This window comes from Oncorhynchus gorbuscha, linkage group LG04 (assembly GCF_021184085.1).
Source record: "Oncorhynchus gorbuscha isolate QuinsamMale2020 ecotype Even-year linkage group LG04, OgorEven_v1.0, whole genome shotgun sequence".
NCBI classification, from domain to species: Eukaryota; Metazoa; Chordata; class Actinopteri; order Salmoniformes; family Salmonidae; genus Oncorhynchus; species Oncorhynchus gorbuscha.
In genome coordinates, this window is record NC_060176.1 from 86,784,465 (window position 1) to 86,802,998 (window position 18,534).

The window sequence follows — 18,534 nt, forward strand, 5'->3', positions numbered from 1 at the left end:
ATCACTTAGTATTGATGAGAGTAGTGGTGTAGTCTACGGCGATATGGATATCACTTATTATTGATGAGAGTAGTGGTGGTGTAGTCTACGGCGATATGGATATCACTTATTATTGATGAGAGTAGTGGTGTAGTCTACGGCGATATGGATATCACTTATTATTGATGAGAGTAGTGGTGTAGTCCACGGCGATATGGATATCACTTATTATTGATGAGAGCAGTGGTGTAGTCTACGGCGATATGGATATCACTTAGTATTGATGAGAGTAGTGGTGTAGTCCACGGCGATATGGATATCACTTATTATTGATGAGAGTAGTGGTGGTGTAGTCTAGGCGATATGGATATCACTTATTATTGATGAGAGTAGTGGTGTAGTCTACGGCGATATGGATATCACTTATTATTGATGAGAGTAGTGGTGTAGTCTACGGCAATATGGATATCACTTATTATTGATGAGAGTAGTGGTGGTGTAGTCTACGGCGATATGGATATCACTTATTATTGATGAGAGTAGTGGTGGTGTAGTCTACGGCGATATGGATATCACTTATTATTGATGAGAGTAGTGGTGGTGTAGTCTACGGCGATATGGATATCACTTATTATTGATGAGAGCAGTGGTGGTGTAGTCTAGGCGATATGGATATCACTTATTATTGATGAGAGTAGTGGTGTAGTCTACAGCGATATGGATATCACTTATTATTGATGAGAGTAGTGGTGTAGTCTACGGCGATATGGATATCACTTATTATTGATGAGAGTAGTGGTGGTGTAGTCTACGGCGATATGGATATCACTTATTATTGATGAGAGTAGTGGTGGTGTAGTCTACGGCGATATGGATATCACTTATTATTGATGAGAGTAGTGGTGTAGTCTACGGCGATATGGATATCACTTATTATTGATGAGAGTAGTGGTGTAGTCTACGGCGATATGGATATCACTTATTATTGATGAGAGTAGTGGTGTAGTCTACGGCGATATGGATATCACTTATTATTGATGAGAGCAGTGGTGTAGTCTACGGCGATATGGATATCACTTATTATTGATGAGAGTAGTGGTGTAGTCTACGGCGATATGGATATCACTTATTATTGATGAGAGTAGTGGTGTAGTCTACGGCGATATGGATATCACTTATTATTGATGAGAGTAGTGGTGGTGTAGTCTACGGCGATATGGATATCACTTATTATTGATGAGAGCAGTGGTGTAGTCTACGGCGATATGGATATAACTTATTATTGATGAGAGTAGTGGTGGTGTAGTCTACGGCGATATGGATATCACTTATTATTGATGAGAGTAGTGGTGGTGTAGTCTACGGCGATATGGATATCACTTATTATTGATGAGAGTAGTGGTGGTGTAGTCTACGGCGATATGGATATCACTTATTATTGATGAGAGTAGTGGTGGTGTAGTCTACGGCGATATGGATATCACTTATTATTGATGAGAGTAGTGGTGTAGTCTACGGCGATATGGATATCACTTATTATTGATGAGAGTAGTGGTGGTGTAGTCTACGGCGATATGGATATCACTTATTATTGATGAGAGTAGTGGTGTAGTCTACGGCGATATGGATATCACTTATTATTGATGAGAGTAGTGGTGGTGTAGTCTACGGCGATATGGATATCACTTATTATTGATGAGAGTAGTGGTGTAGTCTACGGCGATATGGATATCACTTATTATTGATGAGAGTAGTGGTGTAGTCTACGGAGATATGGATATCACTTATTATTGATGAGAGTAGTGGTGGTGTAGTCGACGGCGATATGGATATCACTTAAACCCTTACCCTAAATATGAGACTATTGGCTGAGACAAACCCTTACCCTAAATATGAGACTATTGGCTGAGACAAACCCTTACCCTAACTATGACACTATTGGCTGAGACAAACCCTTACCCTAACTATGACACTATTGGCTGAGACAAACCCTTACCCTAACTATGACACTATTGGCTGAGACAAACCCTTACCCTAACTATGACACTATTGGCTGAGACAAACCCTTACCCTAACTATGACACTATTGGCTGAGACAAACCCTTACCCTAAATATGAGACTATTGGCTGAGACAAACCCTTACCCTAACTATGACACTATTGGCTGAGACAAACCCTTACCCTAACTATGACACTATTGGCTGAGACAAACCCTTACCCTAACTATGACACTATAGGCTGAGACAAATCCTTACCCTAAATATGAGACTATTGGCTAAGACAAACCCTTATCCTAACTATGAGACTATTGGCTGAGACAAACCCTTACCCTAACTATGAGACTATTGGCTGAGACAAACCCTTAGCCTAACTATGAGACTATTGGCTGAGACAAACCCTTACCCTAACTATGAGACTATTGGCTGAGACAAACCCTTACCCTAACTATGAGAATATTGGCTGAGACGATGACACTATTGGCTGAGTCAAACCCTTACCCTAACTATGAGACTATTGGCTGAGACAAACCCTTAGCCTAACTATGAGACTATTGGCTGAGACAAACCCTTACCCTAACTATGAGACTATTGGCTGAGACAAACCCTTACCCTAACTATGAGAATATTGGCTGAGACAAACCCTTACCCTAACTATGAGACTATTGGCTGAGACAAACCCTTACCCTAACTATGAGAATATTGGCTGAGACAATGACACTATTGGCTGAGACAAACCCTTACCCTAACTATGAGACTATTGGCTGAGACAAACCCTTACCCTAACTATGACACTATTGGCTGAGACAAACCCTTACCCTAACTATGACACTATTGGCTGAGACGATGACACTATTGGCTGAGACAAACCCTTACCCTAACTATGACACTATTGGCTGAGACAAACCCTTAGCCTAACTATGAGACTATTGGCTGAGACAAACCCTTACCCTAACTATGAGACTATTGGCTGAGACAAACCCTTACCCTAACTATGAGAATATTGGCTGAGACAATGACACTATTGGCTGAGACAAACCCTTACCCTAACTATGAGACTATTGGCTGAGACAAACCCTTACCCTAACTATGAGTCTATTGGCTAAGACAAACCCTTACCCTAACTATGAGAATATTGGCTGAGACAAACCTTTACCCTAATTATGAGAATATTGGCTAACACAATCCCTGTCCATTTGGCTGAGACAAACCCTTACCCTAACTATTAGATTTTTGGCTGAGACAAACCCTTACCCTAACTATGAGAATATTGGCTAACACAATCCCTGTCCATTTGGCTGAGACAAACCATTACCCTAACTATGAGACAATGGCTAAGACAAACCCTTACCCTAACTATTAGATTTTTGGCTGAGACAAACCATTACCCTAACTATGAGACAATGGCTAAGACAAACCCTTACCCAAACTATGAGAATATTGGCTAAGACAAATCCTTACCCGAACAATGATAATATCAGCTAAGACAAGCTCAATCCATTTGGCTGAGACAAACACTTACCATAACTATGAGACTATTGGCTGAGACAAACACCTACCATAATAATGAGAATATTGGATAAGACAAACCCTTATCCTAACTATGAGAATATTGGATAAGACAAACCCTTATCCTAACTATGAGAATATTGGCTAAGACAAACCCTTACCCTAACAGTAAGAATATTGGATAAGACAAACCCTTACCCTAATTATGAGAATATTGGCTAACACAATCCCTGTCCATTTGGCTGAGACAAACCCTTACCCTAACTATTAGATTTTTGGCTGAGACAAACCCTTACCCTAACAATAATAATATTGGCCAAGACAATCCCTATCCATTTGGCTGAGACTAATAACCCTTACCCTAACTATGATAATATTGGCTGAGACAAATCCTTACCCTAACTAAGAGAAAATTGGCAGAGACAAACCTTATCCATTTGGCTGAGACAAAGCCTTACCCTAACTATGAAAAAATTGGCTGAGACAAACCCTTACACTGGACATGAGACTATTGGATGAGCCAAACCCTTATCCTAACCATGAGACTATTGGATGAGCCAAACCCTTACACTAGACATGAGACTATTGGATGGGCCAAACCCTTATCCTAACCATGAGACTATTGGATGAGCCAAACCCTTATCCTAACCATGAGACTATTGGATGGGCCAAACCCTTATCCTAACCATGAGACTATTGGATGAGCCAAACCCTTACACTAGACATGAGACTATTGGATGAGCCAAACCCTTACACTAGACATGAGACTATTGGATGGGCCAAACCCTTATCCTAACCATGAGACTAAAGGATGAGCCAAACCCTTATCCTAACCATGAGACTATTGGATGAGCCAAACCCTTATCCTAACCATGAGACTATTGGATGAGCCAAACCCTTATCCTAACCATGAGACTATTGGATGAGACAAACCCTTACACTAGACATGAGACTATTGGATGAGCCAAACCCTTATCCTAACCATGAGACTATTGGATGAGCCAAACCCTTATCCTAACCATGAGACTATTGGATGAGACAAACCCTTACACTAGACATGAGACTATTGGATGAGCCAAACCCTTATCCTAACCATGAGACTATTGGATGAGCCAAACCCTTATCCTAACCATGAGACTATTGGATGAGCCAAACCCTTATCCTAACCATGCGACTATTGGATGAGCCAAACCCTTATCCTAACCATGAGACTATTGGATGAGCCAAACCCTTATCCTAACCATGCGACTATTGGATGAGCCAAACCCTTATCCTAACCATGCGACTATTGGATGAGCCAAACCCTTATCCGAACCATGACCTAACCTTACCCTAACTATGAGAATATTGGCTGAGACAAACCCTTACCCTAACTATGAGAATATTGACTAAGACAAACCCTAACCATTTGGCTGATCATACAGTAGTTATTGTTGTTCTTGGTTGGTCTAGGCTGGGTTATTGTAAAGTTACTATACATTTTGGAGGGTCTCGGTTGGTTTACTGTGAATTCACTGTAAGCCTGGGTTACTGTGAAGTTACTGTTGCTCTTTGGGGGTCTAGGCTGGGTTACTGTAAAGATAATGTTGCTCTTTGGGGGTCTAGGCTGGGTTACTGTAAAGTTACTGTTGCTCTTTGGGGGTCTAGGCTGGGTTACTGTAAAGTTACTGTTGCTCTCTGGGTTACTGTAATGCATGTTTCGGTTGGAATAACAGCAATATAAATACATGTGATGAATGGATTGATTGTCTTACCTTCTACCTCCTCTTCATCACAGACGTGTTTGAGGAAGGAGGCGCCTCGGTCCAGCACGGCCTCGTCCTCCATCCTGTAATAGTAGAAGAGGAAGAAAGACTGTTCACACTTCTCTTCCAGAGACAACGTGGAGCCATAGCGCTTGGGCTCGTTCACCTGCAGTGTGTTGGGGCTGAGCCGGGTGGTGCTGGACCCACTCATTGTTAAATCATTAAACCCTCATCTACAATTCCTCTTCTGCCACCAGGCCCATCTACAGGTGGTCTTCTCTCTCCAGGATCCTGGCCAGCAAGGCAGCTAGCTACAGCAGGATCCAGGCTGATGAAGCTCCTGTCCTTCAAGGTATCCAGTGTAGACAAGCTATGGTGTAAACTAACTACCAGCAGATAGTATTTAGTGTCAGCTAGCTCCCGGCAGATAATATACAGTGTAGTCTATCTACGTTGTCAGATGGTATAAAGTATAGGCTAGCTACCAGGTAAATAGTATCCAGTGTAGGCTAGCTACCAGGTAAATAGTATCCAGTATAGGCTAGCTACCAGGTAAATAGTATCCAGTGTAGGCAAGCTACCAGGTAAATAGTATCCAGTGTAGGCTAGCTACCAGGTAAATAGTATCCAGTGTAGGCTAGCTACCAGGTAAATAGTATCCAGTGTAGGCTAGCTACCAGGTAAATAGTATCCAGTGTAGGCTAGCTACCAGGTAAATAGTATCCAGTGTAGGCTAGCTAGCAGGTAAATAGTATCCAGTGTAGGCAAGCTACCAGGTAAATAGTATCCAGTGTAGGCTAGCTACCAGGTAAATAGTATCCAGTGTAGGCAAGCTACCAGGTAAATAGTATCCAGTGTAGGCTAGCTACCAGGTAAATAGTATCCAGTGTAGGCAAGCTACCAGGTAAATAGTATCCAGTGTAGGCAAGCTACCAGGTAAATAGTATCCAGTGTAGGCAAGCTACCAACAGACGGTATCCAGTGTAAGCTGGCTAGCGGCAAATAGTTAGCCATCAGGCAGATAGTGACACAGTGACGTAGCTAATCCAGGTTAGGATAGAATGGGTAATCCAGGGTAGGAGAGCTACGAGGCAGGTACTCTAATATGGGTAATCCAGCCAGGGGGGCGGGACAACGTTAGGGTTATAGTGACAATGTTAGGGTTATAGTGACAGGGTTAGGGTTATAGTGACAGAGTTATAGTGACAGGGTTAGGGTTATAGTGACAGGGACAGGGACAGGGTTAAAGAGACAGGGTTAGGGATATAGTGACAGGGTTAGGGATATAGTGACAGGGTTATAGTGACAGGGTTTGGGATATAGTGACAGGGTTAGGGTTATAGTGACAGGGTTAGGGTTATAGTGACAGAGTTATAGTGACAGGGTTAGGGTTATAGTGACAGAGTTATAGTGACAGGGACAGGGTTAAAGAGACAGGGTTAGGGATATAGTGACAGGGTTATAGTGACAGGGTTTGGGATATAGTGACAGGGTTAGGGTTATAGTGACAGGGTTAGGGTTATAGTGACAGGGTTAGGGTTATAGTGACAGAGTTATAGTGACAGGGTTAGGGTTATAGTGACAGGGACAGGGACAGGGTTAAAGAGACAGGGTTAGGGATATAGTGACAGGGTTAGGGATATAGTGACAGGGTTATAGTGACAGGGTTTGGGATATAGTGACAGGGTTAGGGTTATAGTGACAGGGTTATAGTGACAGGGTGAGGGGTTATAGTGACAGGGTTATAGTGACAGGGTTATAGTGACAGGGTTATAGTGACAGGGTTAGGGTCATAGTGACAGGGTTAGGGTTATAGTGACAGGGTTAGGGTTATAGTGACAGAGTTATAGTGACAGGATTAGGGTTATAGTGACAGGGACAGGGACAGGGTTAAAGAGACAGAGTTAGGGATATAGTGACAGGGTTAGGGATATAGTGACAGGGTTATAGTGACAGGGTTTGGGATATAGTGACAGGGTTAGGGTTATAGTGACAGGGTTAGGGTTATAGTGACAGGGTTAGGGTTATAGTGACAGAGTTATAGTGACAGGGTTAGGGTTATAGTGACAGGGACAGGGACAGGGTTAAAGAGACAGGGTTAGGGATATAGTGACAGGGTTAGGGATATAGTGACAGGGTTATAGTGACAGGGTTTGGGATATAGTGACAGGGTTAGGGTTATAGTGACAGGGTTATAGTGACAGGGTGAGGGGTTATAGTGACAGGGTTATAGTGACAGGGTTATAGTGACAGGGTTATAGTGACAGGGTTAGGGTCATAGTGACAGGGTTATAGTGACAGGGACAGGGACAGGGTTAAAGAGACAGGGTTAGGGATATAGTGACAGGGTTAGGGATATAGTGACAGGGTTATAGTGACAGGGTTTGGGATATAGTGACAGGGTTAGGGTTATAGTGACAGCGTTATAGTGACAGGGTGAGGGGTTATAGTGACAGGGTTATAGTGACAGGGTTATAGTGACAGGGTTATAGTGACAGGGTTAGGGTCATAGTGACAGGGTTTGGGATATAGTGACAGGGGTAGGGTTATAGTGACAGGGTTAGGGTTATAGTGACAGGGTCAGGGTTATAGTGACAGGGTTTGGGATATAGTGACAGGGTTAGGGTTATAGTGACAGGGTTAGGGTTATAGTGACAGGGTTTGGGTTATAGTGACAGGGTTAGGATTATAGTGACAGGGTTAGGGGTTATAGTGACAGGGTTAGGGATATAGTGACAGGGTTAGGGTTATAGTGACAGGGTTTGGGATATAGTGACAGGGTTAGGGTTATAGTGACAGGGTTAGGGATATAGTGACAGGGTTAGGGATAAAGTGACAGGGTTAGGGGTTATAGTGACAGGGTTAGGGATATAGTGACAGGGTTAGGGATATAGTGACAGGGTTATAGTGCCAGGGTTAGGGGTTATAGTGACAGGTTTAGGGTTATAGTGACAGGGTTGGGGGTTATAGTGACAGGTTTAGGGTTATAGTGACAGGGTTGGGGTTATACTGACAGGGTTAGGGTTATCGTGACATGGTTATACTGACAGGGTTAGGGTTATCGTGACAGGGTTATACTGACAGGGTTAGGGATATAGTGACAGGGTTATACTGACAGGGTTAGGGCTATAGTGACAGGGTTAATGTTATAGTGACAGGGTTAGGATTATAGTGACAGGGTTATTGTTATCGTGACAGGGTTAGGGATATAGTGACAGGGTTATACTGACAGTGTTAGGGATATAATGACAGGGTTGGGATTATAGTGACAGTGTTATTGTTATGGTGACAGGGTTATCATTATTTTGACAGGGTTAGGGATATAATGACAGGGTTAGGGATATAGTGACACGGTTATTGTTATGGTGAAAGGGTTATCATTATATTGACAGGGTTAGGGATATAGTGACAGGGTTATACTGACAGGGTTAGGGATATGATGACAGGGTTAATGTTATAGTAACAAGGTTAGGATTATAGTTACATGGTCAGGATTATAGTGACAGGGTTAGGGATATAGTGACAGTGTTAGGGTTATAGTGACAGTGTTCGGGTTATAGTGACAGGGTTATAGTGACAGGGTTAGGGATATAGTGAGAGTGTTAGGGTTATAGTGACAGGGTTTGTATTATAGTGACAGGGTTAGGGGTTATAGTGACAGGGTTTGGGTTATAGTAAGAGGGTTAGGGTTATAGTGACAGGGTTTGGGTTATAGTGACAGGGTTAGAATTATAGTGACAGGGTTAGGGTTATAGTGACAGGGTTATAGTGACAGGGTTTGGGTTATAGTGACAGGGTTAGGGAAATAGTGACAGGGTTAGGGTTATACTGACAAGGTTAGGGTTATAGTGACAGGGTTATAGTGACAGGGTAAGGCTTATAGTGATAGGGTTAGGGTTATAGTGACAGGGTTAGGCGTATAGTGATAGGGTTAGGGTTATAGTGACAGGGTTAGGGCTATAGTGACAGGGTTACGCGTATAGTGACAGGGTTAGGGTTATAGTGACAGGGTTTGGGTTATAGTGACAGGGTTAGGATTATAGTGACAGGGTTAGGGTTATAGTGACAGGGTTAGGGATATAGTGACAGGGTTATAATGACAGGGTTATAGTGACAGGGTTTGGGTTATAGTGACAGGGTTAGGATTATAGTGACAGGGTTAGGGTTATAGTGACAGGGTTTGGGTTATAGTGACAGGGTTAGGGAAATAGTGACAGGGTTAGGGTTATAGTGACAGGGTTAGAATTATAGTGACAGGGTTAGGGTTATAGTGGCAGGGTTAGGGTTATAGTGACAGGGTTAGGGAAATAGTGACAGGGTTAGGGTTATAGTGACAGGGTTAGGATTATAGTGACAGGGTTTGGGTTATAGTGACAGGGTTATAGTGACAGGGTTAGAATTATAGGGACAGGGTTAGGGTTATTGTGAAAGGGTTATTGTTATAGTGACAGGGTTAGGGTTATAGTGACAGGGTTAGGGTTATAGTGACAGGGTTAGGGTTATACTGACAGGGTTAGGGTTATAGTGACAGGGTTAGGGTTATAGTGACAGGGTTAGGGTTATAGTGACAGGGTTAGGGTTATACTGACAGGGTTAGTGTTATACTGACAGGGTTAGGGTTATACTGACAGGGTTAGGGTTATACTGACAGGGTTAGGGTAATACTGACAGGGTTAGGGTTATACTGACAGGGTTAGGGAAATAGTGACAGGGTTAGGGTTATAGTGACAGGGTTAGAATTATAGGGACAGGGTCTGGGTTGTAGTGACAGGGTTAGGGTTATACTGACAGGGCTAGGGTTATACTGACAGGGTTATTGTTATAGTGACATGGTTAGGATTATAGTGACAGGGTTATTGTAATAGTGACATGGTTTGGGTTATAGTGACAGGGTTAGGATTATAGTGACAGGGTTAGGGTTATAGTGACAGGGTTAGGATTATAGTGACAGGGTTAGGGTTATAGCGACAGGGTTAGGATTACAGTGACAGGGTTAGGATTATAGTGACAGGGTTAGGATTATAGTGACAGGGTTAGGGTTATAGCGACAGGGTTAGGATTACAGTGACAGGGTTAGGATTATAGTGACAGGGTTAATGTTATAGTGACAGGGTTAGGATTATAGTGACAGGGTTAGGATTATAGTGACAGGGTTAGGGTTATAGTGACAGGGTTATTGTTATCGTGACAGGGTTAGAATTATAGTGACAGGGTTAGGATTATAGTGACAGGGTTAGGGTTATAGTGACAGTGTTAGGGTTATACTGACAGGGTTAGGGTTATCGTGACAGGGACAAGAACAGGGTTAGGGTTATAGTGACAGGGTTAGTGATATAGTGACAGGGTTAGGGTTATACTGACAGGGTTAGTGATATAGTGACAGGGTTAGGGTTATACTGACAGGGTTATTGTTATAGTGACGTGGTTATTGTTATAGTGACAGGGTTAGGGTTATAGTGACAGGGTTAGGATTATAGTGACAGGGTTTGGGTTATAGTGACAGGGTTATAGTGACAGGGTTAGAATTATAGGGACAGGGTTAGGGTTATTGTGAAAGGGTTATTGTTATAGTGACAGGGTTAGGGTTATAGTGACAGGGTTAGGGTTATAGTGACAGGGTTAGGGTTATACTGACAGGGTTAGGGTTATAGTGACAGGGTTAGGGTTATAGTGACAGGGTTAGGGTTATAGTGACAGGGTTAGGGTTATACTGACAGGGTTAGTGTTATACTGACAGGGTTAGGGTTATACTGACAGGGTTAGGGTTATACTGACAGGGTTAGGGTTATACTGACAGGGTTAGGGTTATACTGACAGGGTTAGGGAAATAGTGACAGGGTTAGGGTTATAGTGACAGGGTTAGAATTATAGGGACAGGGTCTGGGTTGTAGTGACAGGGTTAGGGTTATACTGACAGGGCTAGGGTTATACTGACAGGGTTATTGTTATAGTGACATGGTTAGGATTATAGTGACAGGGTTATTGTAATAGTGACATGGTTTGGGTTATAGTGACAGGGTTAGGATTATAGTGACAGGGTTAGGGTTATAGTGACAGGGTTAGGATTATAGTGACAGGGTTAGGGTTATAGCGACAGGGTTAGGATTACAGTGACAGGGTTAGGATTATAGTGACAGGGTTAATGTTATAGTGACAGGGTTAGGATTATAGTGACAGGGTTAGGATTATAGTGACAGGGTTAGGGTTATAGTGACAGGGTTATTGTTATCGTGACAGGGTTAGAATTATAGTGACAGGGTTAGGATTATAGTGACAGGGTTAGGGTTATAGTGACAGTGTTAGGGTTATACTGACAGGGTTAGGGTTATCGTGACAGGGACAAGAACAGGGTTAGGGTTATAGTGACAGGGTTAGTGATATAGTGACAGGGTTAGGGTTATACTGACAGGGTTAGTGATATAGTGACAGGGTTAGGGTTATACTGACAGGGTTATTGTTATAGTGACGTGGTTATTGTTATAGTGACAGGGTTAGGATTATCTTGACAGGGTTAGGGTTATAGTGACAGTGTTAGGATTCTAGTTACAGGGTTAGGGTTATAGTGACAGGGTTAGGGTTATAGTGACAGGGTTAGGGTTATAGTGACAGGGTTAGGGTTATAGTGTCAGGGTTAGGGGTTATACTGACAGGGTTAGCGATATAGTGACATGGTTAGGGTTATAGTGACAGGGTTAGGGTTATAGTGACAGGGTTAGGGTTATAGTGACAGGGTTAGGGATATAGTGACAGGGTTAGGGATATAGTGACTAGGTTAGGGTTATAGTGACAGGGTTATAGTGACAGGGTTAGGATTATAGTGACAGGATTAGGGTTATAGTGACATGGTTAGGGTTATAGTGACATGGTTAGGGTTATAGTGACAGGGTTAGGGTTATAGTGACAGGGTTCGGGTTATAGTGATAGGGTTAGGCTTATAGTGACAGAGTTCGGGTTATAGTGACATGGTTAGGGTTATAGTGACAGGGTTAGGGTTATAGTGACATGGTTAGGGTTATAGTGACAGGGTTAGGGGTTATAGTGACAGGGTTATAGTGACAGGGTTAGGGTTATAGTGACAGGGTTAGGGTTATACTGACAGGGTTAGGGTTATCGTGACAGGGACAAGGACAGGGTTAGGGTTATAGTGACAGGGTTAGTGATATAGTGACAGGGTTAGGGTTATACTGACAGGGTTAGTGATATAGTGACAGGGTTAGGGTTATACTGACAGGGTTATTGTTATAGTGACGTGGTTATTGTTATAGTGACAGGGTTAGGATTATCTTGACAGGGTTAGGGTTATAGTGACAGTGTTAGGATTCTAGTTACAGGGTTAGGGTTATAGTGACAGGGTTAGGGTTATAGTGACAGGGTTAGGGTTATAGTGACAGGGTTAGGGTTATAGTGTCAGGGTTAGGGTTATAGTGACAGGGTTAGGGTTATAGTGACAGGGTTAGCGGTATAGTGACATGGTTAGGGTTATAGTGACAGGGTTATAGTGACAGGGTTAGGGTTATAGTGACAGGGTTAGGGTTATAGTGACAGGGTTAGGGATATAGTGACAGGGTTAGGGATATAGTGACTGGGTTAGGGTTATAGTGACAGGGTTAGGGTTATAGTGACAGGGTTAGGGTTATAGTGACAGGGTTAGGGTTATAGTGACAGGGACAAGGACAGGGTTATAGTGACAGGGTTAGGGTTATAGTGACAGGGTTAGGGTTATCGTGACAGGGTTAGGGTTATAGTGACAGGGACAAGGACAGGGTTATAGTGACAGGGACAAGGACAGGGTTATAGTGGCAGGGTTTGGAATATAATGACAGGGTTATAGTGACAGGGTTTGGAATATAATGACAGGGTTATATTGACAGGGTTAGGGTTATAGTGACTGGGTTAGGGTTATAGTGACAGGGTAAGGGTTATACTGACAGGGTTAGGGTTATAGTGACAGGGTTAGGGTTATCGTGACAGGGTTTGGAATATAATGACAGGGTTATTGTTATAGTGACAGGGTTATTGTTATCGTGACAGGGTTCGGGTTATAGTGATAGGATTAGGCTTATAGTGACAGGGTTCGGGTTATAGTGACATGGTTAGGGTTATAGTAACAGGGTTAGGGATATAGTGACAGGGTCAGGGATATAGTGACTGGGTTAGGGTTATAGTGACAGGGTTATAGTGACAGGGTTAGGGTTATAGTGACAGGGTTAGGGTTATAGTGACAGAGTTATAGTGACAGGGTTAGGGTTATAGTGACAGGGTTAGGGTTATAGTGACAGGGTTAGGGTTATAGTGACAGAGTTATAGTGACAGGGTTAGGGTTATAGTGACAGGGTTAGGGTTATAGTGACAGAGTTATAGTGACAGGGTTAGGGTTATAGTGACAGGGTTAGGGTTATAGTGACAGGGTTAGGGTTATAGTGACAGGGTTAGGGTTATAGTGACAGGGTTAGGGTTATAGTGACAGAGTTAGGGTTATAGTGACAGGGTTAGGGTTATAGTGACAGAGTTATAGTGACAGGGTTAGGGTTATAGTGACAGGGTTAGGGTTATAGTGACAGGATTAGGGTTATAGTGACAGGATTAGGGTTATAGTGACATGGTTAGGGTTATAGTGACATGGTTAGGGTTATAGTGACAGGGTTAGGGTTATAGTGACAGGGTTATAGTGACAGGGTTAGGGTTATAGTGATAGGGTTAGGCTTATAGTGACAGGGTTCGGGTTATAGTGACATGGTTAGGGTTATAGTGACAGGGTTAGGGTTATAGTGACATGGTTAGCGTTATAGTGACAGGGTTAGGGTTATAGTGACAGGGTTAGGGGTTATAGTGACAGGGTTATAGTGACAGGGTTATGGTTATAGTGACAGGGTTAGGCTTATAGTGACAGGGTTAGGGGTTATAGTGACAGGGTTAGGGTTATAGTGACATGGTTAGGGTTATAGTGACAGGGTTAGGGTTATAGTGACAGGGTTAGGGGTTATAGTGACTGGGTTAGGGTTTTAGTGACAGGGTTACGGGTTATAGTGACAGGGTTAGGGTTATAGTGACAGGGTTAGGGGTTATAGTGACAGGGTTAGGGGTTATAATGACAGGGTTAGGGGTTATAGTGACAGGGTTAGGGTTATAGTGACAGGGTTAGGGGTTATAGTGACAGGGTTAGGGGTTATAGTGACAGGGTTAGGGTTAGCAGGGCTAATTTAATGTGACGAGCTGGAAGATGACAGCTGCTTTGCATGTGCAAACCCATCAGATTACGAGCTGGGCTACAGTGCAGAAATAATACACCATAGTCTCTCACATAGAGTAACACACATACAATAACAGGCATGCACATAGTGACACACACACACACACACACACACACAAACACACACAGGATTCCAACTCCAGCTGGTGTGTAATGCTTGAGCCTCCCGCCCCCATCTCTGCCCAAAAACAACCCCCCTTCCATCCCCGCCCAAACCCCCTCTCCGGTCCTTCCCAACCCAAACCCCAACCCCAACCCCAAACCCAACCCCCGCTCCATCCCCGCCCAAACCCCCTCCCCAGTCCTTCCCTTCCCAACCCCAACCCCAACCCCCGCTCCATCCACGCCCTCAGCTCAGAAACAAGCTGGCATCACGTCCATCTTCTACTCATCCTCCCTTAACGGATTAGCCCGGCTTTAAGTGACAACACACACCAGCCTGTAACAGACTGTAACAGACTGTAACAACCATATATCAGCCATACATCAGCCTGTTACAGTCTGTCGTTGAGACAGACCACATCATGCAGTTGAAGATAGGGTTGTTGCGGTGACCATATTACCGCCACGGGCAGTCCTGAGTCATGACGGCAGTAAAATTCCACCTGACTGTTAACTCACAGTAATATGCTCTTATGGTAGTACCCAACTTGCTAAAACTAATGTCCTGGTACTCAGGTCTCTATGGTCCCTCTGTAACAGGGTTATATTGGTGATTCCCTTTGCCACTTTATTGTTAAGCCAATGGGTTTTTGGTTTGAGTTTTTCTTGCCTTCACCTACTCAACATGGCATCTTATTGGCTGGTTTGCGTAGCTTGCTTACGAGGGGGGATGTTCCAGTTAGAATCGTCCCAGTGAACAAGCACCAAACCAGCGGTAAGTTGTTGGTTGCAAAGCACCGTACGTCAAAAGTGATTTTATGCTCTCAAGTGATGATTTAAATGTACAATTTATATCAAATAGTTCTTAAATGTTATTCAAACATCACACATAAGATGCAGCGGTTTTTGGAGAATATTTGTTGTGCATTTTGTTGTAGAGAATTCCCGCCAGTATTAGCTAGCAACTTACTGTGTCTGGTGGGGGGGGTTCATATATTTTGTACAGTGCGTGAGTGCAGAGTTGGATGGTGAGACGGGCATTGCATGACGTGCAATTTTGTGTCGTTCTTATCAGGTACATTGTTAAAGATATTATATTGTATATTGTAATTGTATTATTTTGGTAACTGTCCCAGTGAACAAGCACCAAACCAGCGTGCGTGAGTGCAGAGTTGGATGGTGAAACGGGCATTGCATGACGTGCAATTTTGTGTCGTTCTTATCAGAATAAAGCTACATGATTGGTGTGCGATGACTGACGTACACAACGTCAGAAGAGTACTGTTACACCTCCATCAGGTCCTAGCCAGCAGAATACCACGCTACATACCACTGCTGGCTTGCTTCTAAAGCTAAGCAGAGTTGGTCCTGGTCAGTTCCTGGATGGGAGACCAGATGCTGCTGGAAGTGGTGTTGGAGGTCCAGTAGGAGGCACTCTTTCCTCTGGTCTAAAAATAATATCCCAATGCCCCAGGGCACTGCCCTGTGTAGGGTGCTGTCTTTCGGATGGGACGTTAAACGGGTTTGGTCAGGGCGTGAGTTGGGTCAGGGTGTGAGTTGGGTGGGCAGTCTATGTTTGTTTTTCTATGATTTGGGTATTTCTATGTTTCGGCCTAGTATGGTTCTCAATCAGAGGCAGGTGTCATTAGTTGTCTCTGATTGAGAATCATACTTAGGTAGCCTGGGTTGCACTGTTTGTTTGTGGGTGATTGTCTATGTTGATGGCTTGTTTCAGCGCAGCTCACATTAGCTTCATGGTTGTTATTTTGTTTACTGTTTTTGTATAGTGTTTCAGTGTTCAGTTCTTTCTTTAATTAAACATTCAACATGAACACATATCACGCTGCATTTTGGTCCTCCGATCCTTCTCGCCTCTCCTCTTCAGATGAAGAGGAGGATGACCGTGACAACAGGCTGATCCAACTTTGATGTAATGTCCTTAAAACAAGTCAAAATTAGGCTCAGTAGTGTGTGTGGCCTCCACGTGCCTGTATGACCTCCCTACAACGCCTGGGCATGCTCCTGATGAGGTGGCGGATGGTCTCCTGAGGGATCTCCTCCCAGACCTGGACTAAAGCATCCTCCAACTCCTGGACAGTCTGTGGTGCAACGTGGCGTTGGTGGATGGAGCGAGACTTGATGTCCCAGATGTGCTCAATTGGATTCAGGTCTGGGGAATGGGCGGGCCAGTCCATAGCATCAATGCCTTCCTCTTTCAGGAACGGCTGACACACTCCAGCCACATGAGGTCTAGCATTGTCTTGCATTAGGAGGAACCCAGGGCCAACCGCACCAGCATATGGTCTCACAAGGGGTCTGAGGATCTCATCCCGGTACCTAATGGCAGTCAGGCTACCTCTGGCGAGCACATGGAGGGCTTGGCGGCCCCCCCATAGAAATGCCACCCCACACCATGACTGACCCACCACCAAACCGGTCATGCTGGAGGATGTTGCAGGCAGCAGAACGTTCTCCACGGCGTCTCCAGACTGTCACATCTGTCACATGTGCTCAGTGTGAACCTGGTTTCATCTGTAAAGAGCACAGGGCGCCAGTGGCGAATTTGCCAATATTGGTGTTCTCTGGCAAATGCCAAACGTCCTGCACGGTGTTGGGCTGTAAGCACAACCCCCACCTGTGGATGTCGGGCCCTCATACCACCCTCATGGAGTCTGTTTCTGACCGTTTGAGCAGACACATGCACATTTGTGGCCTGCTGGAGGTCATTTTGCAGGGCTCTGGCAGTGTTCCTCCTGCTCCTCCTTGCACAAAGGCGGAGGTAGCGGTCCTGCTGCTGGGTTGTTGCCCACCTAAGGCCTCCTCCACGTCTCCTGATGTACTGGCCTGTCTCCTGGTAGCGCCTCCTTGCTCTGGACATTACGCTGACAGACACAGCAAACCTTCTTGCACAGCTCGCATTGTTGTGTCATCCTGGATGAGCTGCACTACCTGAGCCACTTGTGTGGGTTGTAGAGTCCGTTTCATGCTACCACTAGACTGAAAGCACCGCCAGCATTCAAAAGTGACCAAAACATTAGCCAGGAAGCATAGGAACTGAGAAGTGGTCTGTGGTAATCACCTGCAGAACCACTCCTTTATTGGGGGTGTCTTGTTAATTGCCTATAATTTCCACCTGTTGTCTATTCCATTTGCACAACAGCATGTGACATTTATTGTCAATCAGTGTTGCTTCCTAAGTGGACAGTTTGATTTCACAGAAGTGTGATTGACTTGGAGTTACATTGTGTTGTTTAAGTGTTCCCTTTATTTATTTGAGCAGTGTATATATAATTAATTCATTAATATAATTAATAGGCTGACATTACCTTTAGCTGCGTGCAATCTCCTTAATTCTCACCATGCCACAGTGCCCTGAATGGAGTCCTTCAAGCACCTGCCTTCTCAATGGTGGTGGTATTATGACTCGAAAGCCCCACAGCAAGCATCCAGACTGAACTCTGTGCTCATTTCTCCTCTCTAGGTAAGGTTTTAGGCTGTCTGACAGCTCTCCTCCTTTCCCACATGTGACAATGTCCAGGACCTCAGACATCACTGGATCAGTGCGGGAATACCTTTTCACTTGGACAGATCTAACTGGGGCGTTCGTCATGTGAAGTAGAAGATTTCAGCCTGGGAGCTCAGTGTGTGTGACAGGTAAGGGAAGCCTTGAGAGGCCGTCTGCATTGCAGTGCATTGCAGTGCTGCTCAGACCTTCTGTACTTGATATCGTACTGGTGAGCCGATAACAGTAACGCCTATCGCTGCATGCGGCTGGCTGTGAGCGACGGAATGCCAGTGTTTGGACCAAAGGTGGAGGGTCAATGGTCCGTCAGCAGTGTGAATCGTCTGCCAAACAGAAACTCATTACATTTCTTACCTCCAAACACGACGGCGAGCACTTCACATTCTATCTGTGCATAATTACTGTCGGCTTCACCTAAAGTCCGTGATG

The 18,534-nt window shown here is 44.1% G+C and overlaps 1 protein-coding gene across 1 annotated transcript in view; it reads right to left on the reverse strand.

Annotated features, from left to right (window-relative positions):
• Positions 1–18,534, reverse strand: part of slc4a4a (solute carrier family 4 member 4a) — a 533,895-nt gene that overhangs the window by 492,876 nt on the left and 22,485 nt on the right. Inside the window, 1 exon segment of the mRNA XM_046348253.1 lies at positions 5,240–5,313. Coding sequence (XP_046204209.1) covers positions 5,240–5,313 — 74 coding nt within the window.